The 15922-nt window shown below is 34.8% G+C and overlaps 1 protein-coding gene across 4 annotated transcripts; it reads left to right on the top strand.

The window, feature by feature from the left end:
• Positions 1–5113: 5113 nt before the first annotated feature.
• On the top strand, positions 5114–13731 carry LOC127808254 (UDP-arabinose 4-epimerase 1-like). 4 transcript variants are annotated; one of them, XM_052346707.1, is made up of 12 exons: positions 5114–5308; positions 6116–6169; positions 6279–6322; positions 6822–6946; positions 8095–8208; positions 8312–8419; positions 8522–8613; positions 10037–10178; positions 10339–10433; positions 12507–12636; positions 12933–13077; positions 13183–13731. In XM_052346707.1, exons 3-12 carry the CDS (start codon positions 6280–6282, stop codon positions 13428–13430), a joined length of 1242 nt encoding a protein of 413 aa, XP_052202667.1. In that variant the 5' UTR covers positions 5114–5308; positions 6116–6169; position 6279; the 3' UTR covers positions 13431–13731. The 4 variants fall into 4 exon arrangements, with proteins under 4 accessions (XP_052202667.1, XP_052202665.1, XP_052202666.1 ...); XM_052346708.1 differs by lacking the exon at positions 5114–5308 and adding an exon at positions 5792–5809; XM_052346705.1 differs by having other exon boundaries at positions 6116–6322.
• The last annotated feature ends 2191 nt before the right edge of the window (positions 13732–15922 follow it).

The raw sequence follows: 15922 nt of genomic DNA, 5'->3' as shown, positions 1-15922 counted from the left end.
TCTACGTGAGCCATTCGATACCTAAGTTAGCCTCTGTCGAAAAATAAATAAATATTTAAGTGATTTGTATAAGAGTCCTTGCATACTTAAAAACGAAGAATCACCTTTATTTACAGAGGCTGAAACTAATAAATGAGAGAGTATATGCATCTTTCGAGATCGTTTGTTTTGATTTTTAAAACATCAATTTCAAAATTAGTTAATATGTGATGACTGAAAGTGCATTCGAATGGTCTCCAAAAAACTTAGAGAATCGGGTTTTTTGATTTTTTTGTGATTCCATCTGTTATTTTTTAAACTTTTTTGAGTTTATTTATTCTTGAACTTAAATCTTTTTATAAGTGGGCTATGATCCCAAATATATCAATATAGATATTTTTTGTGATTTAAAAATAATTATGAAGATTTGTCTAATTTGAATTTCTTGCTTCCACACTTTTCTGTCATAAATGACATTAAAGGCATGTTTGATTGTAATTGTTTTTCATGAAAAATGTTAAGGCATGTTTGATTGTAATTGTTTTTTATGAAAAATATTACATCAATGGAAAATTTTTCATGCTTGCATGTTTGATTGATTAACATTTTTCATGAAAAATTTTTATGGTACAACACATTGAAACATATTTTGACCCATTTTCCATAGAAAATTGCATCTAAGAGGGAGATGGGAATTGTTTTTCATGGAATTGAAAAATATTTTTCTTTTCCATCTTTTTCTATTCAAACACACCCTTACATCAATGGAAAATTTTTCATACTTGATGCTTGATTAATTAACATCTTTCATGGAAAATTTTCATAGTACAACACATTGAAGCATGTTTTGGCCTATTTTTCATAGAAAATTGCAACTAGGAGGGAGATGGGAATTATTTTTCATGAAATTGAAAAATATTTTTCTTTTTCATTTTTTCCAACAAACACACCATTTTCCATGGAAAATATTAATCAATCAAACATGCAAACATAAAAAAAATTTCATTGATGTAACATTTTTCATGGAAAACAATTACAATCAAACATGTTTTAATTAAATTGTAAGTAAGTTAATTGAAATTGAACAAATACAAATTAAGTTAAATTTATAAACTGAAAAAATGTTGGCCACTGAAGTTTCGGTCATTAGAGACTAACAACAATTCAATAGACTAAAATTTAAAAAATACTATTGGTATACCTTTGTGTACACCTTAGACTATATAAAGGTATATCAATGGCAAAAAAGTTCCTCAAGAGGCGCATGAGACGCATGGAGATGAGGGGTATTTTAGTCATAATATCCCTTTATGTAACTCAAGAGGTACAAAATGAATGTATAAGTAGCATCAGTCCTAAAACTTTACCAGTTAAAGCTACTTCGTTTCAAATCTCTAAATTTCGGTACCAATTGCTCTCAGATAATAAATAATAATCTACATATTATAATATCCCTTTATGTAATTCAAGAGATACAAAATAAATGTACAAGTAGCATCAGTCCTAAAACTTTACCAATTAAAGCTACTTCATTTCAAATTTCTAAATTTCGATACCAAATACTCTCACATAATAAATTATAATCTACATGTCATTGCTACCGTATACCATCTTGTACTTTAGTAGAAAGTTAGTTAAATGTGTAAAATAATTTCTCCAATCGAGCTATTAGACAGCTAAATGCACTCCTATATTATTGCACAGCCCAAGCGCTTCAAATTAAAGGCTTTGCAATAAAAATAAAATAATAGTAATTTGGAGGGTCGGGTCGGCAACGCAATTAATAGGAGCGGACACGTGTCGGGGGAGATATGGAGATGTCCCGAAAGAGGCAAGTCCTGCTCTGAGCGGAGAGCCAAACACGGCTTTGATTGGAAAGGAGATTTTGGAAGGAGAGACAGTGGGGCCCACGCGACTTTTGCAAGGAGGAGTAGCTGGTGACGAATGATTGGCCCTCCAAAAGTCCGGCCCTGTTTAGCCCCGCGTTCCTCGCTTTCGGCACGTTGCTACCTCGGACTGGACATTCACATGTCACAAGCCATGGATTATGCTACATGTCCCGGAACTCCTACAGGGAGTTTTACAGGAATTTTTTTTATTTTTTTTAATTTGCTTTTTCTTTCTCGACATTTATGCCAGCTAGCCGCCACCCCCCCCCCCCCCCCTCCCAAATTTCTCCCGCCCACTTACTGAAATTCCCCCCCTTCCCTCTCTCTCCCTCTCTCTCCCTCTCCCCCTCTCTCCTGCGACCCCTTTCCTCCATCTCCGCCGGAACCCCATCTCTGCCCAGCCCCAATGTCGCCGTCGTCGCCCCTCCCCGCTCGGCCCAGCCCCGCCGTCAGAGAAAACCTTGATTCTAAGCTTCCATCAGTTTCAACCATTATATTTCAGCAACAGCCCCCCATTTCTCATTCCCTGTCACCCCAAGTTCAAGTATTAGAATCCGCTGAGTTCATTTTCAGGAACATATTCATGATTTGCATGTGGAGTAAATAGCTCTAGACGAGCAATATATTATGCAAACTTCAAGCTGACATTTACAGGCATCTTGAATTCAATTGCAGGGAAAGAATTACCCTTTCAAGCTTATCAAAACTTTCTCAAAAATACTTCCTCCTCTCTCTAAATTGGTTACTTCTATAACTTTAGGGCTTAGAAACCTGCTATATATATAGCCTTCTCAAAAATCACCACTATACTACCATCTGCTATATATATAGAACATTACCCTGAATTTGATTACATAATAAAAATAAAAAATTACATCTTCAAGTGCCGATTATGATATGATATACCATAATCACTAATTTTAAGCTATCAATACCCCAAATAATCACTAATATTCAAGTTGTGTTTCCATGTTTTACATGGCTGTCTTACGTTATTCAATATTGCCTTGATAAGTTTCTCTACCAAACCTAGCAGTTGGGAAACTTGTGTTGTTGGATTTGCTGGATATTTTTCAATTATGCTGTGTGTGCAATGACTTGTTTCTGTTCTAGAAGACTCTGTTATTGATTCTGAAATCTAATGTTACCCCTGCGATGTGTTTTTCAGCTTTGATTGTCATTCTCCTAGAGATATATCTATTTCGCAAAAAAATTAGATGCCTTGTGATTATTTTTTGCCAGCTTACCTGATAGAGGAAATCAAACTCCTAGGTGCCATTGTTTTAATATTTTTGATTAAAATCATAACATCCATATCTATGTATTAGAACAGATGCCAATCAGTATTGAGATGAGATCAACATTATATGTTGTATATACTCTAGGTGCCATTGTATTAACATTGTTGGTTCATGTCCCTCCATGAGACCTTCTTCCCAATACTCCCTCCATTGATGCTCTAACTCTCAGTACCATTGCTTAAAACTTGGGAAGTATTTAATATTTATAATTATAAATAACTTAGATAATATATAATTGTCAATAAATATTTTGATTTTTATGCACAACATGTATAGCATTGTGATAGGACTTTAGTATATACTCTTTGTATACAGCAAGCAATATATACAACATATATATATATATATATATACTGCAGCCAGTTACGCAGGCGAAAGAAGCCGATAAAATGGCCCTATTTAAATAGCAAATCTTAGAAGTGACAAATAAGAGGGGACTAAGGATCACGAAGGATTGGGTATTGGGTGGATTTGCTTCAACTCTGCCCCAACCCAAATAGAAAACCTGCATCAGGTTTTTTTTTGAGAAATCTCATCTGTCATCTATTTTTTACTAGAACCTATACTGGTCATATTTACAAGTCATGTTTTCGTAAAAGAAACAGCAACTCCTCACTTGAAACATATAAGCACAACACAAAGGAAGAAAAAACTGACAGAACATCATTTCTTTTTCATTGAAACAGCTGAATCATTTCTGTTCCTAGGAAACCAACATGAAACGATATTAGAAAAATAAAATTTTCAAGCGTATAGAGAAATGTAAGGAAACTCATTGAAACTCCCTGAGCAGAGATGGGGTTCCGATGAATGGCAGAGATGGGAGGAAAGGGGTCGCGGGAGAGAGGGGGACAGGGAGAGAGAGGGAGGGGGGAATTTCAGTGAGTGGGCGGGAGAAATTGGGGTGGGATGGGGTGAGGGGTTTGACGTAAATGCTGAGAAAAGAAAAAGAAAATAAAACAAATTAAAAAATTTCCCTGTAAAACTCCCTGTAAGAATTTCGGGACATCTAGCATAATCCCACAAGCCATAAATACTTTCATTTATTTATTATGCTTAATCATAATATTCTATTAATAATTAAATAAAATCAAAAATAATTATTTAATACAAAAATATTATATTATTCACATAAAATAATATAATATTTATCCGACACTTATAAAATAAGAGGAGAATATAGATCTCATCTCTTTGTATGCTCAAGTCAAACTAACTCGATGCAGATAAACAACAACATATCTAGTCTTTATTCCACTATATGGGGTCGACTATATGAATTTTAAACTTTCATATATTTCTGTCTTTTGTCATATTTTTATTGAGATCCATACACTTCATATTAAATTAACTCAATGCAGATAACAGAATAAATTTCTTATTCAATACATAAAAAAAAAAAAGAAACATTATTGTTGTAAATGACACGATTTAAGTTTGCTAATTACATTAGTCAATTCCCTATTTGGCAAGAAGTAGAGAAGGAAATATATTCTCTTGGCAGCTACCATTATGAATTTACGATTTTCATGATATTGCACAAGTAGAAATTTTATACATAAAAATTAAATAAATTATATTGTTCTGTATAAAATTAATATTATCCATAAATGTAATCTATATTCTATTGTGTAATAAGAAACACTAGATTGATTTAGTGTTACCATTCACTATTTTTTTTGTTTTTCAAAGTGTTTTTATATACTTTGTTTAAAAAATAAAAAAGGAAAGCTCAACTTATTTTTTAACTTATATAAAAATAAAATAATAATATTCTTACTATTGTATAAAGATTTATCGTTAATTAAAATTTATTTAAAAAATTAAAACTATAATTATTAAATATTATCTCATTAAAAAATTAAATTTTATTTATGCTATACCCCTCGAGAGAGCGTGTATATATATATATATATATATATGTATGTATACAGAGGTCACGGGTATAGGAAGAAGTGGAGAAGTCACTGAACAAAACCAGTAATTGAAATGGTCAAATGATAGAATGAGCAATAATAGGGAGGTGGAAAGGGTTTGATTCCCCCCCCCCCCCCCCCTTGTTTTTTACAGTTCAAACGTACGAGAGATCATCAGGTGATCTCCAACGCCACCCCCTCCTCCTCCGCCTCATCATCGTCTGTACGTTCTTCTTCTTCTCTCTTGACGCCTTCTTTCTCCCTCGCTTTTCTAGCTCAATCGTGGTTTGTTCTCATTTTCTCGAATGCTGAATGAATGATGTGTTGAAGCTTTCATTTAAGTTCATTATAATGGCACCGAATTGGGTTTTCAATTTCGCTGCCCTTTTTACAGATCTCGTGATCCGTCACGTATATGTATTATGGTTGTAGGTTTGGTACTTTCTGGGGACCTACCCTTTATTAATTGCAATTGAATTTTTCGGTGTGTCTGTCTTTTCATCTGTTCGTGTGTATCTTTCGGGCGCATCTGGGGCTTTAAATTCAAATTGTTTTGGTAACACTTTTGCATATTTCTATTGGCTTAATTCTGTTCAGTTTCTGAGAGGTCTCTACTTCTCTGTTAGGGCTTGCATGGTCGTCTTTATGAATTTTATTTTCTTTTCTTCCTTATTTTTTTATGGTTTTGTTGATGCTGTGTTGTGTTGATATAGACAATGTGCAGGTTTGCTCCTGGAATTTGAACTTCTTTATCGGGATATACCTTCCCAGTATTTTCTTTTTGTTATCATGCTTAAAACTCTTGGTTTTGGATTTTGGATGATCGTGGCTTCACGTTGGCTTCGGTCGCAAAAATGTTGACATCTTTGCTGATTTGAACTTTCTATTCATCTCTCCGGGTCTAGTTTTAGTTTCTTTCAATGTTCTTAATTTCCTTTTCTCATGTTTTCTAATCCCTTTTCTTAATTTTTATAATCTTGTGGGTCATTTGTGGAGATGATTAACGATTGGTGTTTTTTACTCATCGCAGATTGTGCAAATTTGTATTGACTGCGGCTGATTAAGCTAAATTGCATCAAAATTTGTATGTGAGGAGGGCTCTTAATTGATCATTGACTCCTACTCCTTAAATTTGACACAAATCTATATCTTTGAAGTGAGGTAAGATTTTTCCGAATGCTGAATTTCAACAGGATGAGAAGTCAGTCAAGAACAGCAAGATCCATGTCTTTAGGAGGTAAGATTTTCTTTTATTTCTTGAGTTATATGACGTTTGCTCCTCTTCTCTGTAGTAGAAGATACATTTTCTATTTTTGTCCCCTTTTCTCTTATGTTAATTATCAGATTATAAATCAATTAATTCTTAGTTTATCAATTTTCCCCCTTTCTCTGTCTTTTGCATATTTTCTGTCTTGTTTCTTTTCTTCTTTTTTTCATTGTTGAATTCTATTGTTCCTTTCAGAATGTTTCTGATATTTTAAGTTGGCAAGAAACACTAGTAGTTTTTCATTTGAAGTGATTTATGTGTTTTTTTGTCTACATCTCGGGTCTTATTATATACTTATTGATTTTTTACCTTGCAAACACACGTATGAGTATTTACATTTACATAGACGTGAAAGAGTTTAATTATGTTTTTGTTACATAGAGTTTATATATTTCTTCTTTCGTAGTAGGCATGAAATGTGAGTTCTTTTGATGGGGGTTTTGTGCCTTTTTACTTTCTATACCTGCAGGTATGGATTATGCAGACCCAAAGAAGAAGAGCAACCTTTTTGGAAAAATTCTTTTAGCTGCTACTCTTACAGCATTATGCATTCTCTTGCTCAAACAATCCTCAAGCTTTACAGGCCCAAGCCCAGTAACTCCTTGATCCCTTTATTTAAATGATTGTATCTTCATTTAGAACCGTGTTAAACTGTTCTCAAGGATGGTTGGTTATAATGCTTACAAATAAAATGTTTAATGCGGTTGCTATTGTGTTTCTTCATTTTGTCTTGTTTTTCATTTGTAGTACAGTCTCAATGCTGTGATTATAATTTGCTTGTGATTTTTTGTTTCTTTTTGGCCTATCAGTTCTGAGGTCCTAAGTAGTGGTGTTGTATAAGATTTTTTGTTTGGCTAGATAAATACTATTGTTTGTGGATTTCAAAATCAATAATTTGGGGGAAGGATTGGATCACAGTTCACACTTTTCTGCATTAATACCTTGAAGTTTACTCGTCTAGCATTTGTGAAAGAATGGTTCACTTTTTATGTTTGTTAGGCAGATTGTGCATTAAAATTTAGTGTAATTGTTACCTCCCATGCTCGACAAGAATCCTCATTGCAACTTCCGCTCCAGTCCAACTTCTGCTGCATCTGCAGAGGAGCTAAATGGGTATTGGCTTCTTTTTCAGTCAAAATCTATGCACACTTGCTTATGTCTATGTATAATTTGTTAAACTGAATAATAAAGGGAGAAGATGGTGTGCTAGCATCATTGATCTTACATTAACTCGAGGTATATACCTTTGTTGTCTATTTAACAGAGTTTGCAATAGTAAAGAATGGTAATGCAACCTCCAGTTTGCTCTTCCTTTTTGGTTCGTAGCTATGGGTAAAATCTTGTGTCAATGGTTCTAAATTGGATGAAATTACCTGTTTTGCATTGGGGAAAAAAAACTAATAAGGGGATATTCTTTGATACCGCTGCAAGTGGTTGTACTCTAATTTTGTTGCACTTTCTGTTCTATTTTTCTTTTGCTTCATTTCTTACTAAATGTGTGCCACCAGAAGAGTTACTTGAAATTTGCTGATGATTTTGACCTTTTTCCTATCTTGAAATGAAACCTTTATTTCTTTAATTGTGAAGAAGGCTTAGGAAAAAGGAATGGAAATCTTGATTGAACAACTGTTGCTGTTGTGCATAATACAATACTCCAATTTTCTTTTAATGACTTCTCAGCTGCAACATGGATCGTTTTTTCACCTAATATTATACTTACCATTACTTGTTTTCTCCTTCAGTTCTCTCTTCATGAATCTGGAGTTACTCATGTCTTAGTAACGGGAGGTGCTGGATATATTGGTTCACATGCTACTTTACGACTTCTGAAGGACTCATATCGTGTAACTATAGTGGTATATCTCTTTCACAGCATGTACATTTATCCTTCTCTGATTGACTCAGTCCCTCATGCTAGTTTTTTTAGATATTTGAGGTAAACAGTTTCCCATGTAACAGGATAACCTCTCTCGAGGAAACCTGGGTGCGGTCAAAGTTCTGCAGGAAGCATTTCCAGAACCTGGAAGGCTTCAGTTTATTTATGCTGACTTGGGGGATGCTAAAGCTGTATCCTGAGTGCATTTCTATGTGAACTATGTTTTCATTTTTATTACAATATTGACTTTAGCAATGAGACTGGTCACCTTGTTTCCTTAATCAAAAGTTTAGGTGAATAAAATATTCTCAGAAAATGCTTTCGATGCTGTTATTCATTTTGCTGCTGTTGCATATGTTGGAGAAAGCACCATTGATCCACTGAAGTAAGTGTTGGTTGGCCTAGCCTAGACCTTTTTATACATCAATTAAACTGGTACTCTTTTTGCTTGTTGCTATGATTAGAAAAATAATCTGGATCTTGAGTTCCACATAGATATTGAACCAATTGCTATAATTTTTAGTTGCATTTTGTCATTAATTGTATTAGTAGACTGGCAACAAGTTGTTTTGATTATTTTGCCTCTTATTGAAGATATTTGGAGGAGGAAGGGTAAAGAAGCTTGCATATATTTCAAAATACTGGTTGCTGTTATTAGTAGACTCAAGGGTAACTTGTTTGCGTTACTTAAAAACTCTAGACGTCATTAAATCATTTGATGGTAACTGTTGCCTAGTTGATCTAATGGGATATATGGCTAAAACTACAATGCATATCAAATTCTTAAAATAGGCAGGATGTATAGACTGCAAAAAGCTAAAGAAACACTGAGAATCTAATATAGCCCTCCCATGCTTGTGAAGCTATATATATCAAAGTTATTTTCACACTTGGTGTAAATCCTTTTATTAGAATTCACAGTTGAGCCTGTTATAATCAAGCATTTTAGACTAGGTTTCACTTGAATATTTGCAGCCTGAGCATGGGTTAAGATGAACATGATTGTCTAGTTGCAGATTGAAAATAGGCAAGGATGACAAAGGGAAATGCTGCTCCCTTGGTGTGTAGCCTCATATAGGTGATCAGATGGAACATAGTCTTGGTGAAAAATCAGGTCAGGTCCTAAAAAATTGAGAAGTGACAGATTGCAACTTCCTTGATGGAAGGCAAGGTGGCTAATATGGTGCTCATGGGGCATGAAAAATCTGAAAAAGGGGCTAATCAGCAGGCATTCACAAGGCTTGCACTTTCGACCATATTACTTCAGTTTTGGTTTCGATTAATTATTTGTATAATGGATATATTAGGTTGATAAATTGATGGAATGCTTATGGTCTTGATATATGGTTTCCAGATTCAAAGGTCTCCCATGAGGTCTAGGTTTCTTGAATATGTTTGTATCCCTTTGTTTCCATTTTAAGTCTAGTCCTATTTTTGATGAATATGTAGTTCTTGTTTTCGTCTATGAAGTGAATAAGATCCAATGCAATTTTGGGTGTCAAGGGGAGATATATTATGCTTTGGGATGAAGAACTAACCATATGCTTAAGGAGATGGATGGTTGTTTGCTAGTGGCTCTCTTTATTCTTAGGCACTTAATGATGGTGTCACCACCACCTGGTGGATTATAAAGGAAATGAATAGTCTTTAAAAGCATAGATTCTGGACAAAAACCAGTATTTAGAAGGTGGCTGGATTCTGTTCTGTGACACTGTTTGAAGCTGTCCTGTCATTAGTTAATATGTTGTTTGCTGAACCTGTTTTTTGTTGTCTCTCTCTTTGTTGATAATGTTCGTTGGATAATACAGGTATTATCACAACATCACTGCAAATACTTTGGTAGTGTTAGAGGCAATGGCAGCACATGGTGTCGGTACATTGATCTATTCTAGTACTTGTGCAACTTATGGAGAGCCTGAAAAGATGCCAATAACAGAAGAAACACCACAGGTGAACTTCTAAATATGCTTGTACATATATGAAACATAACTTCAAAGTTTGTCTTTTGGTTTTGGAAATGGAATTCTTAGGCTATAGATTTGGAATTTTGGTTAATGAATTTAGAGATGTATTACTGTAAAATGACTCCCTTTCTCTTGCATGAATGCAGTTGCCTATTAATCCATATGGAAAGGCCAAGAAGATGGCAGAAGATATAATTCTTGACTTCCATAGGAACTCAGTCATGGCTGTCATGATCTTAAGGTAGCTTTTTGTGCATGTGGTAACTTTTCAGGTTTCATTTGGTATAATATGTTGTGGCACTTGTATTTTGTATTTTTGTTGAATCTTCATTTATTTATTTTTTTGGTAATAGTTTCTGAAAACTAATTTGGTTTTATGCCTGGTAATTCAAAAATGAAACTATCTATTTATTGAAATGTCTAATTCCAAAGATAAAAAGAAGCATTTGCATAGTGCTCATAGACTCTAAAATTTTTTTTAACAAAGTCTGTACAAGTTTTGTGCAGGATTTTACCAAACAAATGGGTTCAGTCTGTTTATATATTAAAGATATCTATTATCCAGCAGAAGCATGTCTTTTGAGTTATGGTGGACATATGAGACCTTTTTAATTATAACTGGATTACACTAACTTTATGCACTGGGGTTTTAGTGATGGATGAACTGATAAAAGTACATCTAAGAAGAGGTGCCTTGGTGGGAGACAAAAGAAAACAATAAATATTGAACTTGAGATATGGAGGAGCATGAGTAGGTCAAAACCCAAATATATGAAACGTAAGTTCAGTACGAATGAAAGTGTAAATAATGTTGTGGCAAGCTTGAAGATCAAGTTATTGTTAGAGAAGGTCAATGTCCAAATTTGCAATTTATTGTTCAAAAAGAATTAAGAGATTATTGAAGATATTACTCTCAGAATCAACTTGGAATGGTTAAAGTGGAGAAATGCAGATAGCATTTTATGCGATCTTAAAATCCCTTTAAAGCTACAAAGAAAGTTTGTTGGACAACTATAAGACTTCTTTAATATATTGCTTAGACAATTAAGTAGCAATATGTTCAGAATGTAGTAATTGAGACAAGAATGTTACAGTGAATGTGTAGTCATATAAAAGAAATAGAATTAAAAATGAGATTATCTTTAATTAAGATTAATTAGAGTTGGCACCTATTCAAGATAAAGTGAATGAGAGGTGATTAGATGGTTTGAACATATGAGAAAAAGACTAATAATCACGCTTTGCACATGAGGGTTAGTAGATAGAATGAAATTAAAAAAAGAAAGGGTTAAAAAAAGTCCAAAGAAAACTTGGTGAGTAGCTCTTAGAGGTAACATGGGATATAATGACCTTACAAAAAATATGACCATTTATAGAAATGGTTGGAAAGCTAGAATTTATATAGCTGACCCCACATAATGGGATTGAGGCTCATTGGTGTTGTTTTCTTTTTTTGGTTAGATTCTTTCATACAGTATTACAGTGCATTTCTTTCTTTTCTTTTTCTTCATCTCGTTCGTTGTTGTCTTCTTTTTTGGTTTCTTATTTTTGGACTTCCATGTTATTTATACCTGAAAGATAGACTATAAATCATTGTGCAATCTACAGGTGCTCTTTGTTGACATATCGGCCAATGTCCATGTTTGTCTTGGATAGGGGTTGGTCTTATTCCACAGAAGCAAAGTAATTGCTTTTGCTGTCCAATGTCCATGTTTGTGGACCCCTTATTTCTTTACTTGGGAAAATCATTAGCTGTTCCAGCCATATGTTAGGGTTTACTCTGCTGTCTCTGCTCCAGGCATACGTCACTAGGAAGCTATTTGTGAACTTGAAGTTCCATTTTAATTTTTCCTATTAAATTTCTTTGCCTTCCCTTCTTTCTTTGTTTCTTTTTCCTTTTCTTTTTCTTTTTGGATGGGGGGAGGGAGATGATGTGGCATTTGTATTTGAGGAGCCCATCATTCAGGTATTGTATGTTAAATTTTTGTCCTCTCTCTCTCTCTCTCTCTCTCTCACGCGCGCGCGCGTTCTCTTTGCATTCTCCTCTCTTTTTTACTAGCCTCAAGAGCTGTTACTATTATTTAGTAATCCCAATTATGGAGCCAAACACTTGGTTGTGGTGATTTAATGTCAAGCTTTTTGCATCCAATTGGACCTACCCAAGACCAATCATACATAGAACTTGAGAATGTGGGATTTGTCTGAACACAGGTGGCTACAGCCATCTGTGGTGCTGTGTTCTGTCCATTCTTTATATACTTTTATCACTGACCTTGAAAGTGCAGTACTGATTTCTCTCTATGCTTACTTTTAGATACTTCAATGTGATTGGCTCGGATCCAGAGGGCAGATTAGGAGAAGCTCCCAGACCAGAATTGCGGGAGCATGGACGGATATCGGGTGCTTGCTTTGATGCTGCTCGGGGAATTATTCCTGGGCTGAAGGTATGTTAAACCCTATAATTACTTTTGAGGCAAATGCTTTTATTGATCCCTTTAATTTGGGCTCAAACATAGAATTGGTTTTTTTTTTTGCTACTTGAATTGGGTATTTGAGATATATATATATATATGTATATATTCTGCAAGTAAATTGGGTATTGTACAAAGAACTTATTTGTGCTAAAAAATGATAATGCGGTTGGCGCTTGGCGGTCTAAAAGCTCCTCGTTATTTTATGGGTGATAATGTGTGCTGTGCTCTGAAATGGGCTAATTGCATTGCTCTGAGTTGTCATGCAGGTTAGAGGAATTGACTATAAAACTCCAGATGGCACTTGCATACGGGATTACATTGATGTTACCGATCTGGTCGATGCTCATGTGAAGGCTCTTCAGAAGGCAAAGCCTGGGAAAGTTGGAATCTACAATGTTGGAACTGGAAGAGGTGTGTAAACTGTTATACGGCCTTTTGTCTGTCCGTAAATGGAATTGTACTTGCATTGAATAATTGTTTCTCATGCTTGTTTTTTCGGAATAACTGTGTGTTCAGGTAGATCAGTTAAGGAGTTTGTGGAGGCGTGTAAGAAGGCAACAGGGATCGACATCCATGTTGATTTCCTGTCCCGTAGGCCCGGTGACTATGCTGAAGTGTACAGTGACCCGACAAAGATCAGGCTCGAGCTGAACTGGACTGCACAACACACCGATCTCCAAGAGAGTTTGAAGATTGCGTGGAGATGGCAGAAGTCGCATAAGAATGGTTATGGAATGCCCCCTCTAGCGATGGCGGCTTCTTAGGCGATTTTGCAGCAGCAGCACCTGCTAGTTCGTAGTAGAAGTTTAAGACTGATTCGAATCGCAGCACAGCAGACACAAGCATATATCTGTTTCTTCTGTTACTACCAGTACCAGAGGTGGGTAGGGGGTTTAAGATGAAGATGAAGTATATTCTTTTCCATTGCTATTGAATTAGAAAGGGTCGGTTAGAGTTGTAGGAAGCAGCAGCATAGTATGTGTATTATTTGAAACAATTATTATGATTTATGAGTTGAGCAATCAATAATAGAAACCGGTCAGGTATAGCCATTTTCACTGCTCACTCCTCTTTTTTCCTCTCCCACATTGAGCTTGTTATGTGGCTGTGTGGGAGACTGTAAATTCAATTTCTGATGAACTAAAGAGCCCAATACCATCCAAGAGTAAAATGATTTTTTTTTTTAAATTTTGGATTTGAAAAATGACAAATTAATGGTGGTGTTTCAGAATGGAAATTTTACTTGAGCTTAGCTGAACTCTAAGCTCAGCCTTATGAAGGATGTTTACTTATCAAGAAGACATTTTTGTGTTGATATAATTTAAATTTAAAAAAAAATAAAGAAATATTTTAATACATCCACTAGAATATATAAAAATGGGAATTAAATGAAAAAGGGTCTGTAATAAGATATAAGAACAAAATAACATTTCGAAACATACTTTACAAAATAGAAGCAACAGAAACAAAGGAGACAGATAATGGGTTGCACTCACAGTCACGGCTAGCCGCCACCTCCCCATGTTCATCGACTTCCCCGGCCTTTTCTTCTTCTTCTTCTTCTTCACCTTGCCTGGCCGCCACCTCTTATTGCCCTACTCCCACTCCTTCCTTCCTGTCCTCCCAATCACCTCCATCGTCATCAATTTGAGAGTAACTGCGAGCATGCATGGTAGAGGTGGCATGCATACACTCGATAGAAGAGTCGTTCTACAGGACTCGATAGGTCTATCGAGGCCCTCATAGAAAGAGGGCAAAAAAACGATTTTGCCCCCGTCCCTCTGTGTGTCTCCCTTGCCATAGCCGCCACCTCGTCTCGTCTCCGTCGCCTCTTTGCCATCGTCGTCTCGCCTCATCTTGTCGACAGTCACGAGGCAAGGCGAGAATGGCAGAGAGGCGACAGAGACGAGGCGAGGCGGCGGCCATGACAGGGGAGACGCACAGAGCAGGGGCGGGGCAATCCATGGGAGGGGAAGGGAGAGAGCAGGGTGTGGGGGCAAAATCGTCTTTTTGCCCCCTTTCGGTAACCCGCTCGGTAAGCTCGTCGGGCTTTCTAGAATTTTCCCTCGATAGAAATCCCCCTCTCTTTTTTTTTAGTTAACGCACCATCGCAAATGCCTTAAACTGTTTGGCTTCACAATTTCAATAGAATAAGTAAATCAAGGGATCCAACAGATAAGTTTCGACTCCTAACATAACCGCAAACGTAAGGTCAGTAAGTATTTTTTATTTTTCAAGATTATTCCTTGTCTACTGAACTCTCCTAATTAGGAATCCAACACAAAACCTGAAAACCCAAAAAGCAACACTCTCTCAATTCTTCTCTTCTGTCTTTCTCTCCCACTTTACTTGTCTTGTCTTGCTTTGTGTTGCTTAAGCAAGTACAAGTATCATATAATGAGATTGCGTTGCGTGGTAGGTAGACGGGTAGTCACATTAATAATTATTAGTTAAATTTAATGGAGTCAAACGGTTAGTACGTAATTGATAATAAATGAAAAATTAAAACACTTAAATTAATAAAATTAAAAATTGTATTCAAATTTAAAAATAAATCACCTTATAATTTATTATAACTCTATAAAAATATAATTCAATTTTTTGAAAATTTTGATTTATTCATTAGAACTTTCAATTCATGACTCCATATAAAAAATATGATTAAAAAATAAATTATTATATATTTTAAAAAATATAAAAATAACAAACTAATGTTCTATTATAAGTAAACGAAGTTTTAGTTAAGTGGCAAAGGTAGAGATATTGAAATTTAGAAATTTTATACAACAAGTTTTGTTTTATGTAAGTTTTCATTAAAGTTATTATTCAAAAAAATCATAAAGAATTGATTCAAAAAATATAAAAACTATTTTACTTGTGAAAAGTTATACTAGTTTTTCAAAAAATATCTCCTATGTGATAGAAAATTAGAAATTATGTTTAAATTCTTTAAATTAGAGAATATAAAACAATTTTTTTATTTTTTGAAATTGTATTAAACTTTATAAAACATCTTAAGCATGTTTAAAATAAAAAAACACTTTTTTTTTAATTTGAACCCCATTTTAAATATTAATAATAATATTTCTTTTTTCATTTTACTTATCATTTTTTTAGAATTTCATTCATAGTCATTCTTGTCGCCCTCTTCTTTTTTTCTTGTCGTCCTCATCTCTTGACAAGCACAAACGTGCTTCCTTCCATCACTATGACGACGACGACTTCTTTCTTTATCAAATTGTCATTCATTTTTCTT

Source organism: Diospyros lotus, chromosome 8 (genome assembly GCF_014633365.1).
Source record: "Diospyros lotus cultivar Yz01 chromosome 8, ASM1463336v1, whole genome shotgun sequence".
Taxonomy (NCBI): Eukaryota; Viridiplantae; Streptophyta; class Magnoliopsida; order Ericales; family Ebenaceae; genus Diospyros; species Diospyros lotus.
Note: the sequence above shows the minus strand (reverse complement) of the source record. Positions and strands in the feature narration are given on the sequence as shown.

Coding starts and splice junctions, on each gene's coding strand:
- LOC127808254 (XM_052346705.1), top strand. CDS start 6,262: ATGCTGAATTTCAACAGGATGAGAAGTCAGTCAAGAACAGCAAGATCC. Junction 6,947..8,094: donor GCTTTACAGGCCCAAGCCCA/GTAACTCCTTGA, acceptor TTTCTCCTTCAG/TTCTCTCTTCATGAATCTGG. Junction 8,420..8,521: donor ACTTGGGGGATGCTAAAGCT/GTATCCTGAGTG, acceptor TCAAAAGTTTAG/GTGAATAAAATATTCTCAGA.